The sequence below is a fragment of the Xenopus laevis genome, chromosome 1S, assembly GCF_017654675.1.
Source record: "Xenopus laevis strain J_2021 chromosome 1S, Xenopus_laevis_v10.1, whole genome shotgun sequence".
Classification (NCBI taxonomy): domain Eukaryota; kingdom Metazoa; phylum Chordata; class Amphibia; order Anura; family Pipidae; genus Xenopus; species Xenopus laevis.
Window position 1 is genome coordinate 18,042,411 of NC_054372.1, and position 16,071 is coordinate 18,058,481.

Genomic DNA, 16,071 nt, shown 5'->3' on the forward strand with positions numbered 1-16,071 from the left:
GAGGTGAAAGGCCGCTGTTAAAGGCGGAAGCAAGAGCCAAGAACAGGGTGCTTAGCATTGGTTCTGGATTTAGGGTGCCGATCGTGACAAATATCACATAATTCCCAATGCTTTCAACCATGAACAGTCAAAAAGCAATATTTAGACCCTTTTATATTAGAATTTAGATTTAATTTTGGGCTTGTCAAAAAAATAATAGAAAAGGATCTTAATGTGAAAAATATCACATCATTCCCAACGCGTTCCAACCATGGACAGTCAAAAACATTTAATCCCTTTTATATTTAGAGTTTAGGTTCCCAACTCGTTCCAACCATGAATGCAAGGTCGGACTGGAGCTTTGGGGGCCTACCGAGGCTGCAAAGGAAGGGCCCTACTGGCAGTCCCAGGGGGGCCCCCATCCAGACCTCCGACTCCCTGGCCTAGTGCGTGATAAATATTCCATTTATTAATCCCAATACAGAGTAAGTATGAGTGAGAGAGATACAGTGGGCAGGGGGGAGAGAAAGAGAGCAAATGAGTGAAGGAGAGAGAGATTTCAGAGAAAGGGTGAGAGAAAGCGAGAGGTATGCTATAATTCATACCTTGATTCTGTTGACAAGGCCCAATGAAATCAGGACGTATGCAAACTCTGGGTTGGAACTAGGAGGATTAAAATGTCAGCATTCACTGATAATGCTCCTGGTATAAGGACTCCTTATAGAGTTTAGATTTCATTATGGATTTGGCATTCTAAGTGAGTTAAACTTTACTTCTTGGGGTAATTCATACACTGAAATATATATTCAGTTCTTAAAAAAAAAATAGTGGAAGAATGCCACACGGTGAGTTACATCCACCAATCTTGGCCACATTACTTTTAAGGTCAACCACTTTTAACATAACATGATTAAACTTGAAGGAAACTGCAACACATTAAAAAATGTGAAGGCCTCTTCAATTCCAGCAAAACCCACACCCACTTTCGAATTCACACAAAGCAAGATAAAAGTTTATATTTTCTTGTGTCTGCGACATTTCTTAATACAGACATATTGACCACATATTGACCACCAGGGCTGCCATCAGAAATCACGGGGCCCCGCACAACAAAATTTTCTGGGGCCCCCCTCGCCACCCCTCCCTCAGTATGAAGGCCACACAGGCATTAAAAGATGAAGTGCCCCCCTACAAGTTAAAAAATAACTTTGGTGCCCAGACCCCTCCTACAAGTTTTGGTGGTCAGGTGGTGGTTAAAGAAAAAAAACATTGGTGGCCAGGGCCCCACACATTAAAAAAAAAAAAAAACAATTAGCCAGGGCCCCCACACATTTTTTACAAAAAAAAAAACCAATTAGCCAGGGCCCCCACACATCTTAAAAAAAATAAATAGCAAAGGGCCCCCACACATTTAAAAAAAAAAAAACAATTAGCCAGGGCCCCCACATATTTTTTTTTAAAACACTTTTAGCCAGGGCCCCCACACATTTAAAAAAATAGCAAAGGGCCCCCACACATTAAAAAAAAAAAAAAAAATATTAGCCAGTGCCCCCACACATCTTAAAAAAAAAAAAAAAAAAAAAAAAACTAGCAGAGGGATCCCACACATTTAAAAAACAATTAGCCAGGGCCCCCACGCATTTTTTAAAAAAAAACTATTAGCCAGGGCGCCCACACATCTTAAAAAAAAAAAAAAAAAAAAAAAAAAAACTAGCAGAGGGCTCCCACACATTTAAAAAAACAATTGGTCAGGGCTCCCACAAGTTAAAAGAAAAAAAAACTGCACGTACCTTAGCCAGGGAGTTCAGATGCCGGTATCTTCAGTTTCTTGTGCTCTGATTCGCCAGTGAAATGTAAGTCCCGGTAAAGGCGCATGGTGATTGGATAAAGTAGAGGGGCGGTTCAAACTTCTCCCAACCAATCAGAATGTGGCTTTACCGGGACTTACATTTCACTGGCGAATCAGAACACAAGAAGAAGTCATCGGAGCTCGGATGCAGGGGACCGGCTGTGCAAGTAAATGCAAGTAAGTGCAGCACGGCCGGGCCCCCCTTAACTCCCCAAAACATCCGGGCCCGGGACAACAGTCCCCCCTGTCCCCCCCTGATGGCGGCCCTGTTGACCACTCCTGGGATTCAATTAGTAATGGGTGCAATGAAGTATAGAGGTCATAGAGAACTAAATTACGCCTCTGGTCACCCTCCAGTTGTATCCATGTGCTATTCACTATCCAATGGAGGGTAACTGGCGAGGAATTACTTACTTACTGCTCTTCGGCACAACACTTACTTCTCCCAGGGGGAATCCAATTCCAGGCTGCTTCCAAGCCAACTGGAACAACTTCTTTAGGAAAGGGAAATGAAGCACACCATTATTTTCGTCTCTTGCCTTTAAAGTGATGCTGACACTAAATAACTACTTTTTAAAACATGTATGTACATTAAAAGTTACCTATAGGTCATGTTGATCGTTTTTTGCTGAGAGGTTTGTGTTTGTAAGCAATTATTAGTTGAAGTTTCTAAACCTGACTGTTTTGACAACCTGACTGTCCCATCTCAGCCTGTCAATTACAGTTTCTAATGCTAACGGACTCCTGCTGCACAAATATGGCAGCCCCTTCATACAGGAACATGGGACATCATGTAAAAGCATTGTGCAAATACTTCATGGCAAAGTTATACGTAACTTTCAAAGGCAATATTATGATAGATGTAAAAAAGAGTTTAATTTCTGTTGTCATTATTACATTTAAAGCATTCAGTGCAATGCACCTGAGGAAGGGGTTGTCCCCGAAAGCTTGTGCCACATTTCTGCTGCAAAAAAAAACTTTAAAGGCAAGAGCTGAAAATAATAGTGGGCTTCATTTCCCTTTCCTAAAGAAGTTAACTGGCAAGGAAGCCATTTCAATAGCCAAAGGAGGAGATATACTTGGGGTGTACTGTGAGTCACAATGGATGACAGGGGAAGAACCAAAATAAATCTGCCCAGAGTTAGAAAAATGCAAGGAAGGGCCAAAAAGTATCCCCTGCAGCCATGTCAGAAGAAAATCTGTAAAAACTGGGAGGTAGCTGCCCTTATTGAGCTTATCCAGCAGAAAAGGCATTCAACTTCTTCAGCACACTGTGAAGCTTTTTTACTGGGCAAACATCTTCTTTAAAGGGATACTGTCATGGGAAAAAAAATGTTTTCAAAATGAATCAGTTAATAGTGCTGCTCCAGCAGAATTCTGCACTGAAATTCATTTCTCAAAAGAGCAAACAGATTTTTTTATATTCAATTTTGAAATCTGACATGGGGCTAGACATATTGTCAATTTCCCAGCTGCCCCAAGTCATGTGACTTGTGCTCTGATAAACGTCAATCACTCTTTACTGCTGTACTGCAAGTTGGAGTGATATCACCCCCCCCCCCCCTTTTCCCCCCCAGCAGCCAAACAAAAGAACAATAGGAAGGTAACCAGATAACAGCTCCCTTACACAAGAGAACAGCTGCCTGGTAGATCTAAGAACAACACTCAATAGTAAAAACCCATGTCTCACTGAGACACAGTCAGTTACTTTGAGAAGGAAAAACAGCAGCCTGCCAGAAAGCATTTCTCTCCTAAAGTGCAGGCCCAAGTCACATGACCAGGGGCAGCTGGGAAATTGACAAAATGTCTAGTCAGATTTCAAAATTGAATATAAAAAAATCTGTTTGCTCTTTTGAGAAATGGATTTCAGTGCAGAATTCTGCTGGAGCAGCACTATTAACTGATTCATTTTGAAAAATTTTTTTTTCCCATGACAGTATCCCTTTAATGTGTTAATGTGCAGTAGACTGCTCAGGCCATTTGCTTTTTCATTTCCCATGGGTTACTGAACTGGGTTGTTGTTTAAGAATAAGTCAAGTGAGACGAACCTGCTGCCGGCCAAGTTGCAAGTTGCAGAGGAGGGTGCCTGATTCCACAGTTGTGATGGCAGCAAACGGCAAAGCAATAGTGCACTTTAGTGTAAAGGAACGTTTAATAAATGAAGTGCTGTTAAACAAAGGGGATTTACAATGACAAGGTTACTATATGTGTCCTGGGTAGAGGCTTAGGATAATTAAATATGTATATCTATTATTAATAGAGCCATTTAGGATACTCTGGATATAATCAGCCATGTCACACTTACTTCAAAGGCCCATTGTTGATAAACGTTAATGTATAAACACATTTTCCACTAACGTGTGATCCAGTGAGCAATGCCTCCATGTGCATTTTGGGAATTTCAGACCAACCTTTGAGCCAGTTACAGAAACAGACTCACATTGGGAATGGTAGAGAAAATAAACACAACTTTGCTTTATTTAGCAGATGGTGCAAAAATAAAAGTATTTATTTTAAAATCCTATTTGCCAGACACCATAGGGACTTCTAAATAACAGACTGAATTCTACTGTATGGTTAAAATGTATAGACAGGAATAGAATATTGTGGGCAAAACCATTAGTGCCTCTTCAAGTTTGCATCCCCGGATTGCACAGAAAATATGCAAATGTGATTATGGAAGTAGTTATTTTTGTTGGTTTATGAGATGCTAACACTCAGGAAGAATAGAAAGCTGGTTTTCACTGACCCGAGTAATTTGCTTGGGGACATTGCTTCATGCTTACATAGTAAGTGAGGCTGAAAAACAACAATGGTGGTAAAGTTCATCTTTCTACGAGTAGCAGGTCAGCAGCAAATCTGGCTTGTATAAATCAAGCTCCATCACTTTTACCTTTATTATGGAGAAAATGTTAGAGAAAATTATTATAAACCGGTATTGTATCCATTATCCCGAAACCTATTATCCACACCATTATCAGGCACCAAATTACAGGGTGTTCATCTTCCGTAGATGCCATTTTAATCAGATAATTCAAATGTTTTAAAATTATTTCCTTTTTCTCTGTAATAACAAAACAGTAGCTTGTACTTGATCCCAAATCAAGATATCAGTAATCCTTATGGGAAGCAAAACAATGCTATTGAGTTTATTTAATGTTTAAATGTTTTTTTTGTAGACTTAAGGTATGAAGATCCGAATTTTGGAAAGATCCCAAATCTGGAAAACCCCAAGTCGCGAGCATTCTATATAATAGTTCCCATACCTGTATTCAAATTAAGTTTAATATGTTCAGTTCAGCTTTCCCCCATCCCCTCAAAAAGAATGCTTTTTCCCACCTAGGGAAAGGCTATTTATTGGAATTATGGTTCTCAAATAATTAATGGCTACTGGTAATACCCATAGTACAAATATAGGATCCGTTATCCGGAAACCCGTTATCCAGAAAGCTCTGAATTACGGAAAGACCATCTCCCATAGATTCTATTTTATCCAAATAATCCAATTTTTTACAACATATTTCCCTTTTCTCTGTACTAATAAACAGTACCTTGTTCCAAACTAAGATATATTTAATTCTTGTTGGAAGCACAACCAGCCTATTGGGTTTATTTAATGTTTGAAGATCCACATTACGGAAAGATCCTTTATCCGGCAAAACACCAGGTCCCGAGCATTCTGGATAACAGGACCCATACCTGTACCAGGATATCAAAACATAACAACATTCTGGCTTTATTATTGCAACTGCCAGCCAAGAACAGTTGGAAAGCCAGAGCTCCAACAACCCTGAGTACTACAGCGATTGTAAAACCAAATATATAATACTTTTCTGCAGATAATTCAATACGTTCTATGTAGGTAACACACGCAATGCTCATTATTGAAAAGAATGGATAAAGGTAAAAATACCTAACTAATACAGGGCTAAGAACCCTTTTCACTCTTTTTTCATCCTCTAATCTACACCTTTGCCTTGACAATGTGCCTTTTTTATTTTCATTTTCAATATTCTCTTTATTCCACCTGTCCCTTCCATCTTTTTGTATTGGCAGTAACCAGATCAAAACCACTTTTTGGATCCTGTCCTCTTTTATATACTCTCAAATGGCATTATTAAAATTTACAGTAAGCCTGTATTTTGTGGGGTTTGAAACACAACTCTGATATGCCCTTTTCGTTTCAACATATTTGTTTAGATTAGACTTCTGTTGTGTTTTAAAAGGCGCTGCTTGGGGGCCTGGTGAGCCCTGTTTGATCCAGTGCAACACAGTGAAAAATATGATACAGGTATGGGACCTGTTATCCAGAATGTTCCGGACCCAGGGTTTTCTGGATAACAGATCTTTCCGTAATTTGGAACTTCATACCTTAAGTCTACTAGAAAATCATGTAAACATTAAATAAACCCAATAGGCTGGTTTTGTTTCCAATAAGGATTAATTATATCTTAGTTGGGATCAAGTACAAGGTACTAGTGATGTGTGGGCCGGCCGATACCCGCGGGTCGGGCAGGTTCGGGCCGACCTCACACCTCTGGCTGCAGGTGGCAGTCTCTTCTTCCTGCTCTCCCCACCCGCCACCTTACACTGACGGCTTCCTCTTTTATAGACGCGCGCCCGCCACCTTTTGTGACATCATCGGCAGGGCGGTGTATAAAAGGAACCCGGAAGTCGCGGGCAGAGGGAGTGTGGGTTGGGATCGGGTAAAACCTACAAGGTACTGTTTTATTATTACAGAGAAAAGGGAAATCATTATTAAAAATTTGGACTATTTGGATAAAATCGAGTCTATGGGAGACAGACTTTCCTTAATTCTGAGCTTTCTGGATAAAGGGTTTCTGGATAACGGATCCTATACCTGTATAGTGCTAAAAAATGGACAAATATTTCCTATTGTCTGTGTGCTTGCAGATAAGAGAATATTGCAACAACAATGTTGTGTCCATCCTAAACATGTTTAATATGATAAAGCTGAGGGCAATGAGGGAATTATCACAAAACAGAAAAAGAGACTTTGCCAGTGTCAATACATTAACAGAATTTTTTGCAAGATTACTGGGGCCTTCTGGAGCACTTTTCAAATTACTTTAAAATAAATAGGTTTACTGCTAAATTAGCTTGAAGTTGACACAAACAGGTTTTCTCGGTTCTTTGTTTTACAATTAAGATGGCTGAACGTTGATATTCCCTTCAGAAATTCACATACACAAAATTATTGACGCCTGAGACTTATATTTGGTAGCAATCCCATGATTATATGGTGAAACCTCTGGGGTCACTGTTCCAAGGAGTCACAGTGGGATCTGAATGGCAGCCAAAGATACAAATAAGCGGAAATATAATGAATTAAAAAAAATAAATAAAAAGTGTCCCTCTATGACCTCCATTGTATCTGTAACTGTGTAAGTATTAAGATGGCCATAGACGCACAGATATCTTACTAAATGAATTTTCTTACGATATTTGGTGCGTTTACGGTAGGAAATGAGCAGATAGATATTGGTTGGCTCGTCGATCGGGCTGGATGGAATATTTTGATCGGGTGCCTTTGAAGGCACCCAGACATCGGCCATTGTTAGTGCTGAATCGCCAGATATAGAATTCTATTGTATATTTATCTGTATATCTGACGATTCAGCATTACACGTGTGTATTGAAACATACGATCTTTCTTGGAAACATCTTTTCCAAGAAAGATTGTAATTGTTCCGTCTATGGCCACCTTTAGTAAAGAAGTAAAGTAACAGTAATTACAGCCTTTATACTGATCATACTAATCAACAATTTCCATCACTGTCATTGAAATCCCATTATCCAAAAAGCATTTTAATGACCACCAGTTTATTTGCTTATTTTGCGAAATTGCACATCTTAATTTTTCCAAAGGAAATAAGGGTTCTCAGCTGAGTTGACAAACATGTTATCAGGTGTAGAAATGTTTGAAAAATAAAGCAAGGGGAAAAAAAGACTGCATATTTATCAAGGGTCGAATTTCGAAGGCAAAATTACTTCGAAATTCGACCATCGAATTGGAATACTTCGACTTCGAATATCACAGTCGAAGTTTTTTTTACCCAATTTGACTGTTTTTGAAGTCGAAGTAAAATTGTTCGATCGAACGAAGGATTTCAGTGATCGATCAAACGAGTTTTCTTTGACTTCAAAAAACTAGAAAACTGCTCAAGAAGGTCCCCATAGGCTAACATAGCACTTCGGCAGGTTTAATTTGGCGAAGTATTGAAGTCAAAGTTAGGAACTTCAACTAACATTTAATTACAAAAACAAACCTCTCAGCAGAAAACGGTCAACATGACCTATAGGTAACTTTTAATGTACATACATATTTTAAAAAGTAGTTATTTAGTGTCAGTATCACTTTAAAGGCAAGAGCCGAAAATAATGGTGTGCTTCATTTCCCTTTCTAAAGTTGTTCTAGTTGGCTTGGAATCGGCCTGGGATTGGATCTACCCTGGGAAAAGTAAGTGGTGTGCCGAAGAACAGTAAATAACTAATTCCTCACCTTATTTCATATTTTAAAAGTAGTTTTTTGATTTGAATTTGAAAAAAAAATCAAAAATCGAAATTTATCATGTACTGTCTCTTTAAAAATTCGACCATTCACCATCTAAAACCTGCCAAATTGCTGGGGAGGGGACCTCCTAGAACCCATTTGGAGTCAATTGGTGGACTTTTTGGGTTTTTTTTGGGAAAAACTTTGAATCAAATTCGATTGAATGCGCTATTCCTTCAATTCGTAGGATTTGAATTAGATCTAAAATGAACCTATTTGACCTAAAAAAAACTTCGACTTCATTTCGGTTGGTCTTTTTGAATTCGAATTTCGAAGTTTATTCAATTTGAAATTCGACCCTAGATAAATATGCCCCCTAGTGTCAGTATCACTTTAACTCAACATCACAGTTAAAAGACCACACAAACAGCGCTAAAAAAGTAATTCCCCCACACACACAAGTTATAAAAAGTTTTTGATGGTCAGGGGCCCCCTTATGAGTTAAAAAAAAACATTGGCTCCAGGGCCCCCCATAAAAGTTTTTTTTTAAAAAAAACATTGGTGCCAGGGCCCCCCTTACAAGTTAAAAAAAATTGGGGCCGCAAAAAATATTTTTTTTTAAAAAACATTGGTGCCAGGGCCCCCCTTACAAATTAAAAAAAAATGGGGCCCCAAATTTAAAAAAAAACATTGGTGCCAGGCCCCCCCCTTGCAAGTTAAAAAAAATTGGGGCCTCAAAAAATATTTTGTTTAAAAAAACATTGGTGGCAGGGGCCTATAGAATATAGTCAACTATAGTCAACCTTGTTTGCCTATAGAATATAAGAATAATACATTGGTGGGCAGGGGATTAAAAAAATAAATAAAAAAACACAAATTGGTGTTCTATACTTCAGGACTTCAACTTCGCCTCCTTTCGCCGCTTCGCCTGCTTTTGTGGCTTTGTGTCTTTTCGCCGCTTCGGGAGTTTGGCTTCGGCTGTTTGTGTGGCTTCAGGTCTTTTCGCCGCTTCGAGACTTTGGCTGTCTTTGACTTTTGGACTTCAAAAATGGCCGCAAAGCTTCGCCGCTCTCAAGGGGGGCCAGGCTTTTTCAAAATTGTAGCACTGCCGGGCCCCCCTTCATGACCGGGCCACTTGTCCCCCCCTGATGGCGGCCCTGCACTCTAGTGTTCACTGGATCTAGTATCAAGGAATGGGTTTCTGGAATAACATTTTATAAAACATAAATATAACTTAGATAAGTACCACTCTGTCTATAAGTCTTTGAATTTTGCTAAAAGGCTAGTTTGCCTTTCCAGAAAGCATAGGAGGGGGTAGAACAGCTGCACGGAGAGAAGAGGCAAGAATGTTTGAATGTCCATTGTAAGAATTTTGTAATGGACAGCAATGATTGATTTCTTCACGGATTTGTGCAGAAAAAAAAATCTTTAAACTTCTTAAGGAAGTCCACATAAGCTGGTAAGGAATGGAAATCTTTAACATCAGAAGAAGGGGAGGGGTAGAGAGAGACAAATATGAAAGAACGTCCTCTAATAACAGTGTGAAATATAGGGCTCATTTAAAAAGAATACCTGTCAGGTTGTAAGTTCCCAAAAGTTAACATTATCTGAAAGGCAGGCAGGACAGCTTCGAGAATATAGGCTGCGTGTCTAGTCCACTCCAAACAAACAAGGGCTGGAAAAATAAAGATCAGGGAAGGCAGGCTTTACAAATGTGTTTTAAATAAAACAGAGAGGGGTTGTATTGCTTAATTGCCCCAACTGCTATCATTTTCAGGAATGCTAAATCATATTTGAGCCATTCTCATCAGATGCATACTATATGTAGGGGTAGTTGACCTTTAAGTTAACTTTTAGTATGTTATAGAATGGCCAGCTCTAAGAAACTTTTCAATTGGTCTTCATTATTTTATTTTATTTTTTTATAGTTTTTGAATTATTTGTCTTCTTCTTCTTCTGACTCTTTCCAGCTTTCAAATGGGGGGCGCTGACTCCATCTAAAAAACAAATGCTCTGTAAGGCTACACAGTAAGGGGCGTATTTATCAAGGGTCGAATTCCAAATTGACAAAAACGTCAAAATTCGAATTCAAAAAGACCAACCCGAAATGAAGTTGAAGGTTTTTTTGGTCGAATAGGTCAGTTTTCGATCAAATAGGTGCATATTCGGCCGAATTTGGATCCTACGAATCGATGGAATATCGCATTCGATCAAATACGATTCAAAATTTTTCCCCAAAACAAAAACTTTGATTTTTCAAAGTCCACCAATTGACTTCAAATAGGTTCTAGGAGGTCCCCCATAGGCTAAAACAGCAATTCGGCAGGTTTTAGGTGGCGAATGGTCAAAGCCGAATTTTTAAAAAGACAGAACATGATAAATTTTGATATTCAAAGTTTTTGCAAATTCGAATCGATTTTGGACTATTTTCTAGTTGAAGTACACAAACAATAGCTCCAAATTCAAATTTTTTTCATTCGAAAATTTACCACGACCTTTGATAAATCTGCCCTTAAATGTATTATTGCTACTTTTCATTAATCATCTTTCTATTCAGGCCTCTCCTATTCATATTCCAGTCTCTTATTCATATCAGTGCATGGTTGCTGGGGGAATTTCAACTCTAGCAACCAGATTTCTGAAATTGCAAACCAGAGAGCTGCTGTATAAAAAGCTAAATAACTCAAAAACCACAGATAATAAAAAGAAATGAAAACCAATTGCAAATTGGCTCAGAATATCCCTCTCTACATCAAACTAAAAGTGAACTCAAAGGTGAACAACCCCTTTAACATTGCTACCGTTTGTTAGAAGATGAATGGCCTGAGCCCAGAACTTTTTTAAAGATACAGCAGTATCACTTACCCATTGCATGTACGGAAAAAATGTGCTGGCGCAATTATGCAATTTACACCAGTAACATTCTATTATGCTAGCATGGTATAATTATGACATCATTATGACAAGAAAACATGGTATGTCACTGTGGAAATATGCCGAGGTGTTGATGTAAACTTTGGCCAAGAAGAACATGAACTTAATACATGAACTTAATAGGCCCCATCCCACATTTGACTGCTGATTTCTACAGGCGCTGCAAGATAGGGCAGCAGGGCTGGTTTTACAACAACAAGAAGTACTTAGTTAATGATTAACCCTCGATATTCGACCAATAGTAAATGTGCCCCTTAGATTTTGGAAAAACAGTAAAAAATAAATAATGGAAAGTAATTGAAATTAAGTTATTTCTGGGGAACAATCTAAAAACAACTGAATTGAAAAAAGTGTTTGGAAGGTGAACAACCCCTTTTAAGAGATGAGAAATATGCTGAATTTGTAATTAAATTGATTCTTAGAAACTACTGTGTAAGTTCCAAGCATTCTGAAACCTATTCTATGCTGTAGAGTTCGGAAGAATTTCCCAACATTGATTGGAAGGTGCAGGTTTCAGCAAGTGCCCTTGTCTGTCATTACTCTCTGGTGAGAAGACACAACTCTTTTATCAGGAGCAACATGCCCTTTAGGATAAGGCTCATCGTCAACCTTTCAACAAGGTTTTTCAGTTTTTTTAGATGCACAGACCGATGAGTGTAACGTATAATGTATGAGCTGGAGTCTGATGAAGCTTCTTGTGGCCGAATAAAACCGACATGTGCAGAGCAGTGCCTGCACCTCTTAGACAATAAATAGAAGTAATTTCTAAATTAAATGAATTCTGAATAATGTTAGAGGACATAAATAGGGGCTAAACTATGGTCTTTGATATAATCAATATCTTATATGTATATATGTTTTATTTCACGTATATTTTGTGATTATAAAATGCACGTCCACTGTGTTTTATTTTCAAAGTATTCAGATTACTAATAGGTTTGGGATCTATTATCCAGAAAACTATTATGCAGATAGAGACCTTTTTAAGAAAATATATATATATTTTTTACCCTATTTCATTTTTCTCTGTACAAGTATGGAATCCATTATCCGGAAACCCGTTATCCAGAAAGTGCCAAATTACAGAAACATCATCTCCCATGACAGGTATGGAACCTTTTATACAGAATGCTCGGGAGCTGGGGTTTTCCGGATAACAGATCTTTCTGTTATTCGGGTTTTCATACTATAAATCTATTAGAAAATCATTTAGGTATCAAATAAACCCAATAGGCTGGTTTTGCTACCGATAAGAATTAATTATATTTTAGTTGGGATCAAGTAGAAGGTACTGTTTTATTATTACACAGAAAAAAGGGAATTATTCTTAAAAATTTGGATTATTTGGCTAAAATGGAGTCTATGGCAAACTGACATTCCGTAATTCTGAGCTTTCTGGATAACGAGTTTCCAGATAACGGATCCCATACATGTATAATCAAATAATACAGATTTTTAAAATTGATTTCCTTTTTCTCTGTAATAATAAAACAGTAGCTTGTACTTGATCCCAACTAAGATATAATTAATCCTTATTGGAAGCAAAGCCAGCCTATTGGGCTTATTTAATGTATACATGATTTTTGTAGTAGACTTTAGGTATTAAGATTCAAATTACAGAAGGATGCGTTATCCAGACAATTCCAGGTCCTGAGCATTCTGGATAACAGGTCCCATACCTGTAATAATAATAAGATAATAAATTTTACTTGATGGTAACTAAACTGCATAAATCCATGTTGGTGACAACACAGTCGTATTTTTCTTTTTTTTTTTTTTTTAAATATATAATTTTTTTTTAAAAAACCATCTTTAATCATAGTGCTCTAAATTACAGAAATACCCTTTTATGATTAACCCTTGCATTAGAATGCCATAGGTGCCTGCAAAAAAAACCTTACCTAACTATCCAGTACATTTTGTTGCATTTTGAGACAAAAACAATTCCCCATAAAAATAAGCTGCCTAGACTGTCTGTCTTGTAACCAGTTTTGCTTTTTAAATTAACAAGAGTGAACGTCAGTACAGGCAGAAGTGAGCACCTTTAACTTAACTATTGGCATCTTACAGAGGTGCCAATTCTAAGCAACTTTTTAATTGGTCTTCATTATTTATTTCTGAAAGCTTTTGAATTACTTGTTCCAGCTTTCAAATGGGGATCACTGACACCATCTAAAGAACAAATGCTCTGTAAGGTTAAAAATATAATTGTTATTGCCATCTTTTATTGCTCGTCTTTCTATGCAGGCCTCTCCTATTCATATTCCATGTTCAAAATTCAAATCAGTGCATGGTTGCTAAGGGAATTAGGACCCCAGCAACCAGACTGCTGAAACTACAAACTGGAGAGCTGCTGAATAAAAAGCTAAATAACTCAAAAAACACTAATAATAAATGAAATCGAATTGGAATTTATCTCAGAATATCACTCTCATACTATGGGGCAGATTTATCAAGGGTCGAATTTCGAGGGTTAAAAAAGCCTCGAATTCGACCCTAGAAGTAAAAATCCTTCGAATTCGAATATCAAATTCGAAGGATTTAGAGCAAAAGCTTCAATTGATCGTATAAAAATCGATTGATCGAACGAACGATTAAATCGTTCGAATCAAACGATTTTAATTGATCGATCAAAGGATTTTTATTAGATCAAAAAAAACTTAGAAAAGTGCTGGGGAAGATCTCCATAGGCTAACATTGGACCAGTCGAACGATTTTTACTTCGAATCCTTCGATTCGATCGAATTCGATTGAATTTGACCAATTCGATGGTCGAAGTACCCAAAAAAATCCTTCGAAATTTGAATATTTTTTTATTTGAACTATTCACTTGAGCTTAGTAAATCTGTCCCTATAAAAGTAAATTTAAAGGTGACCAACCCCTTAACGAATCTGATATCTGGCTTTGAATAACATTACTCAATAAATTTCTATGCTGTGGAAAATCCAATTGTACAAGTATGGGATCCGTTATTCAGAAACCCATTATCCAGAAAGCTTCGAATTACGGAATGGTATATATTACGGAATGGAATATTTTTTCTCTGTAATAATAAAACAGTGACTTGATCCAACCTGAGATATAATGAATCTTTACTGGAAGCAAAACCAGCCTATTGGGTTTATCTGATATCTAAATGATTTTCTAATAGATTTAAAGTATGAAGATTCAAATTACAGAAATCCGGAAAACCCCGGGTCCCGAGCATTCTGGATAACAGGTCCCATACCTGTACAATAAACAGTGTGCATAAAGTTACTGAATATTGTAAGTGGTTTGCACAGACAAAGAACATTTTTTGGATAAAGTTCTACATAATTGTAAGTCATCATCAACGAAAAATACATTCACAGTTTTTAACTTCATGCAGAGACCCAAAGAGAAATACATTAAAAAGATTATCCTGTTGTACCAGACCAATTTGCCTTTTCTGTAATATTTGTTTCAAAATATTTTAGGGGCATACTCTACACAATCAGTATTTGTTTTCTTAACTATCCACTCTGCAACTTTTATTCATATTTCCTAGTGTGTGGTCCAAAGGATGGATCCTGGCCAGCCCAAGGCTGCTTTATAAAATAAAGTGTTGCAATAAGTTCTTAAACCTCTAATTGCACCAATCCAGATTGTCACTGTTAAACCAAAGTTCCCGGTAAACCGTGAGCATGTGCAAAAGTAAAAAAAAATTATTTGTGGTTCCAGGTCGAAACATATTTCATTGTATTGTACACATTGAGCTTCGAGGAGGGTTGACCGTTCTTGTAACTGGCTCTTGACTGTAGTTCACAATGTCCGCTTTCACCACTCGCTGTGATAGTAATAAAGAAATATCGGTTAGTTACGGCAGTTTAATGGTTCAGCAGTACAATTGTATTTTATATTCAGCCACTTTTCTGCTTAAAGGATAAGTAAACCTTTAAAATAAGTGAATGTAAAACTGATGAGGGGGCTATTTTAAGCACTATATTCATTATTTATTTTGTTTTAATACTAAGATATTAAGGGATACATGTAGGGGCACATTTACTTGCCTCGAGTGAAGGAATAGAAGAAAAAATACTACTTCGACTATCGAATTGGCTACTTCGACTATCGACTACGACTTCTAATCGAACGATTCGAACTAAAAATCGTTCGACTATTCGACCATTCGATAGTCGAAGTACTGTCTCTTTAAAAAAAACTTCGACCCCCTACTTCGCCAAGTAAAACCTACCGAGGTGCAATGTTAGCCTATGGGGAAGGTCACGATAGGCTTCCTTACAATGTTCTGATCGAAGGAAAATCATTCGATCGATGGATTAAAATCCTTCGAATCGTTTGATTCAAGGATTTAATCGTTTGCGGTAAATCCTTCGACTTCGATATTCAAAGTCGAAGGATTTAACTTCGACAGTCGAATATCGAGGGTTAATTAACCCTCGATATTCGACCCTAAGTAAATGTGTCACGTACTGTTAATAGGAATGAATTCTGTTACAACAGCGCCACCTGCTGGTCAGTTTCCCACCAGTCTGACCACCAAGTAGTCAAGGAAGAAGTTGTCAGGAGAAAGAAAGAGGCTGCTCTGATGTTCTTCTGCTTAGGCAGGGCTGGTCCTATCACATGTGGGGCCCAATTGGGACCATGTTGGCGGGGCCCCTAGACAAAGTGTTGCTGGCTACTGACACACCAAGTATTTAGGAAAATAAGGGCATACAGGCACAAAATAGAAAGGAAAGGGGCAGACAAGGTAACATAATAGGGGCACACAGGGTAAGAGAGAGAGGGAGGAAATAGGAGAGTGGACTGGGC

At 37.8% G+C, this 16,071-nt stretch overlaps 1 protein-coding gene across 1 annotated transcript in view; it reads right to left on the reverse strand.

The window, feature by feature from the left end:
* Positions 1-14,597: 14,597 nt before the first annotated feature.
* LOC108704175 (ras-related protein Rab-28-like) overlaps positions 14,598-16,071 on the reverse strand; it is a 74,847-nt gene continuing 73,373 nt past the window's right edge. Inside the window, exon 7 of the mRNA XM_041577822.1 lies at positions 14,598-15,085. Coding sequence (XP_041433756.1) covers positions 14,993-15,085 — 93 coding nt within the window. The 3' untranslated portion in view covers positions 14,598-14,992. The remainder of the gene's footprint in view (positions 15,086-16,071) is intronic.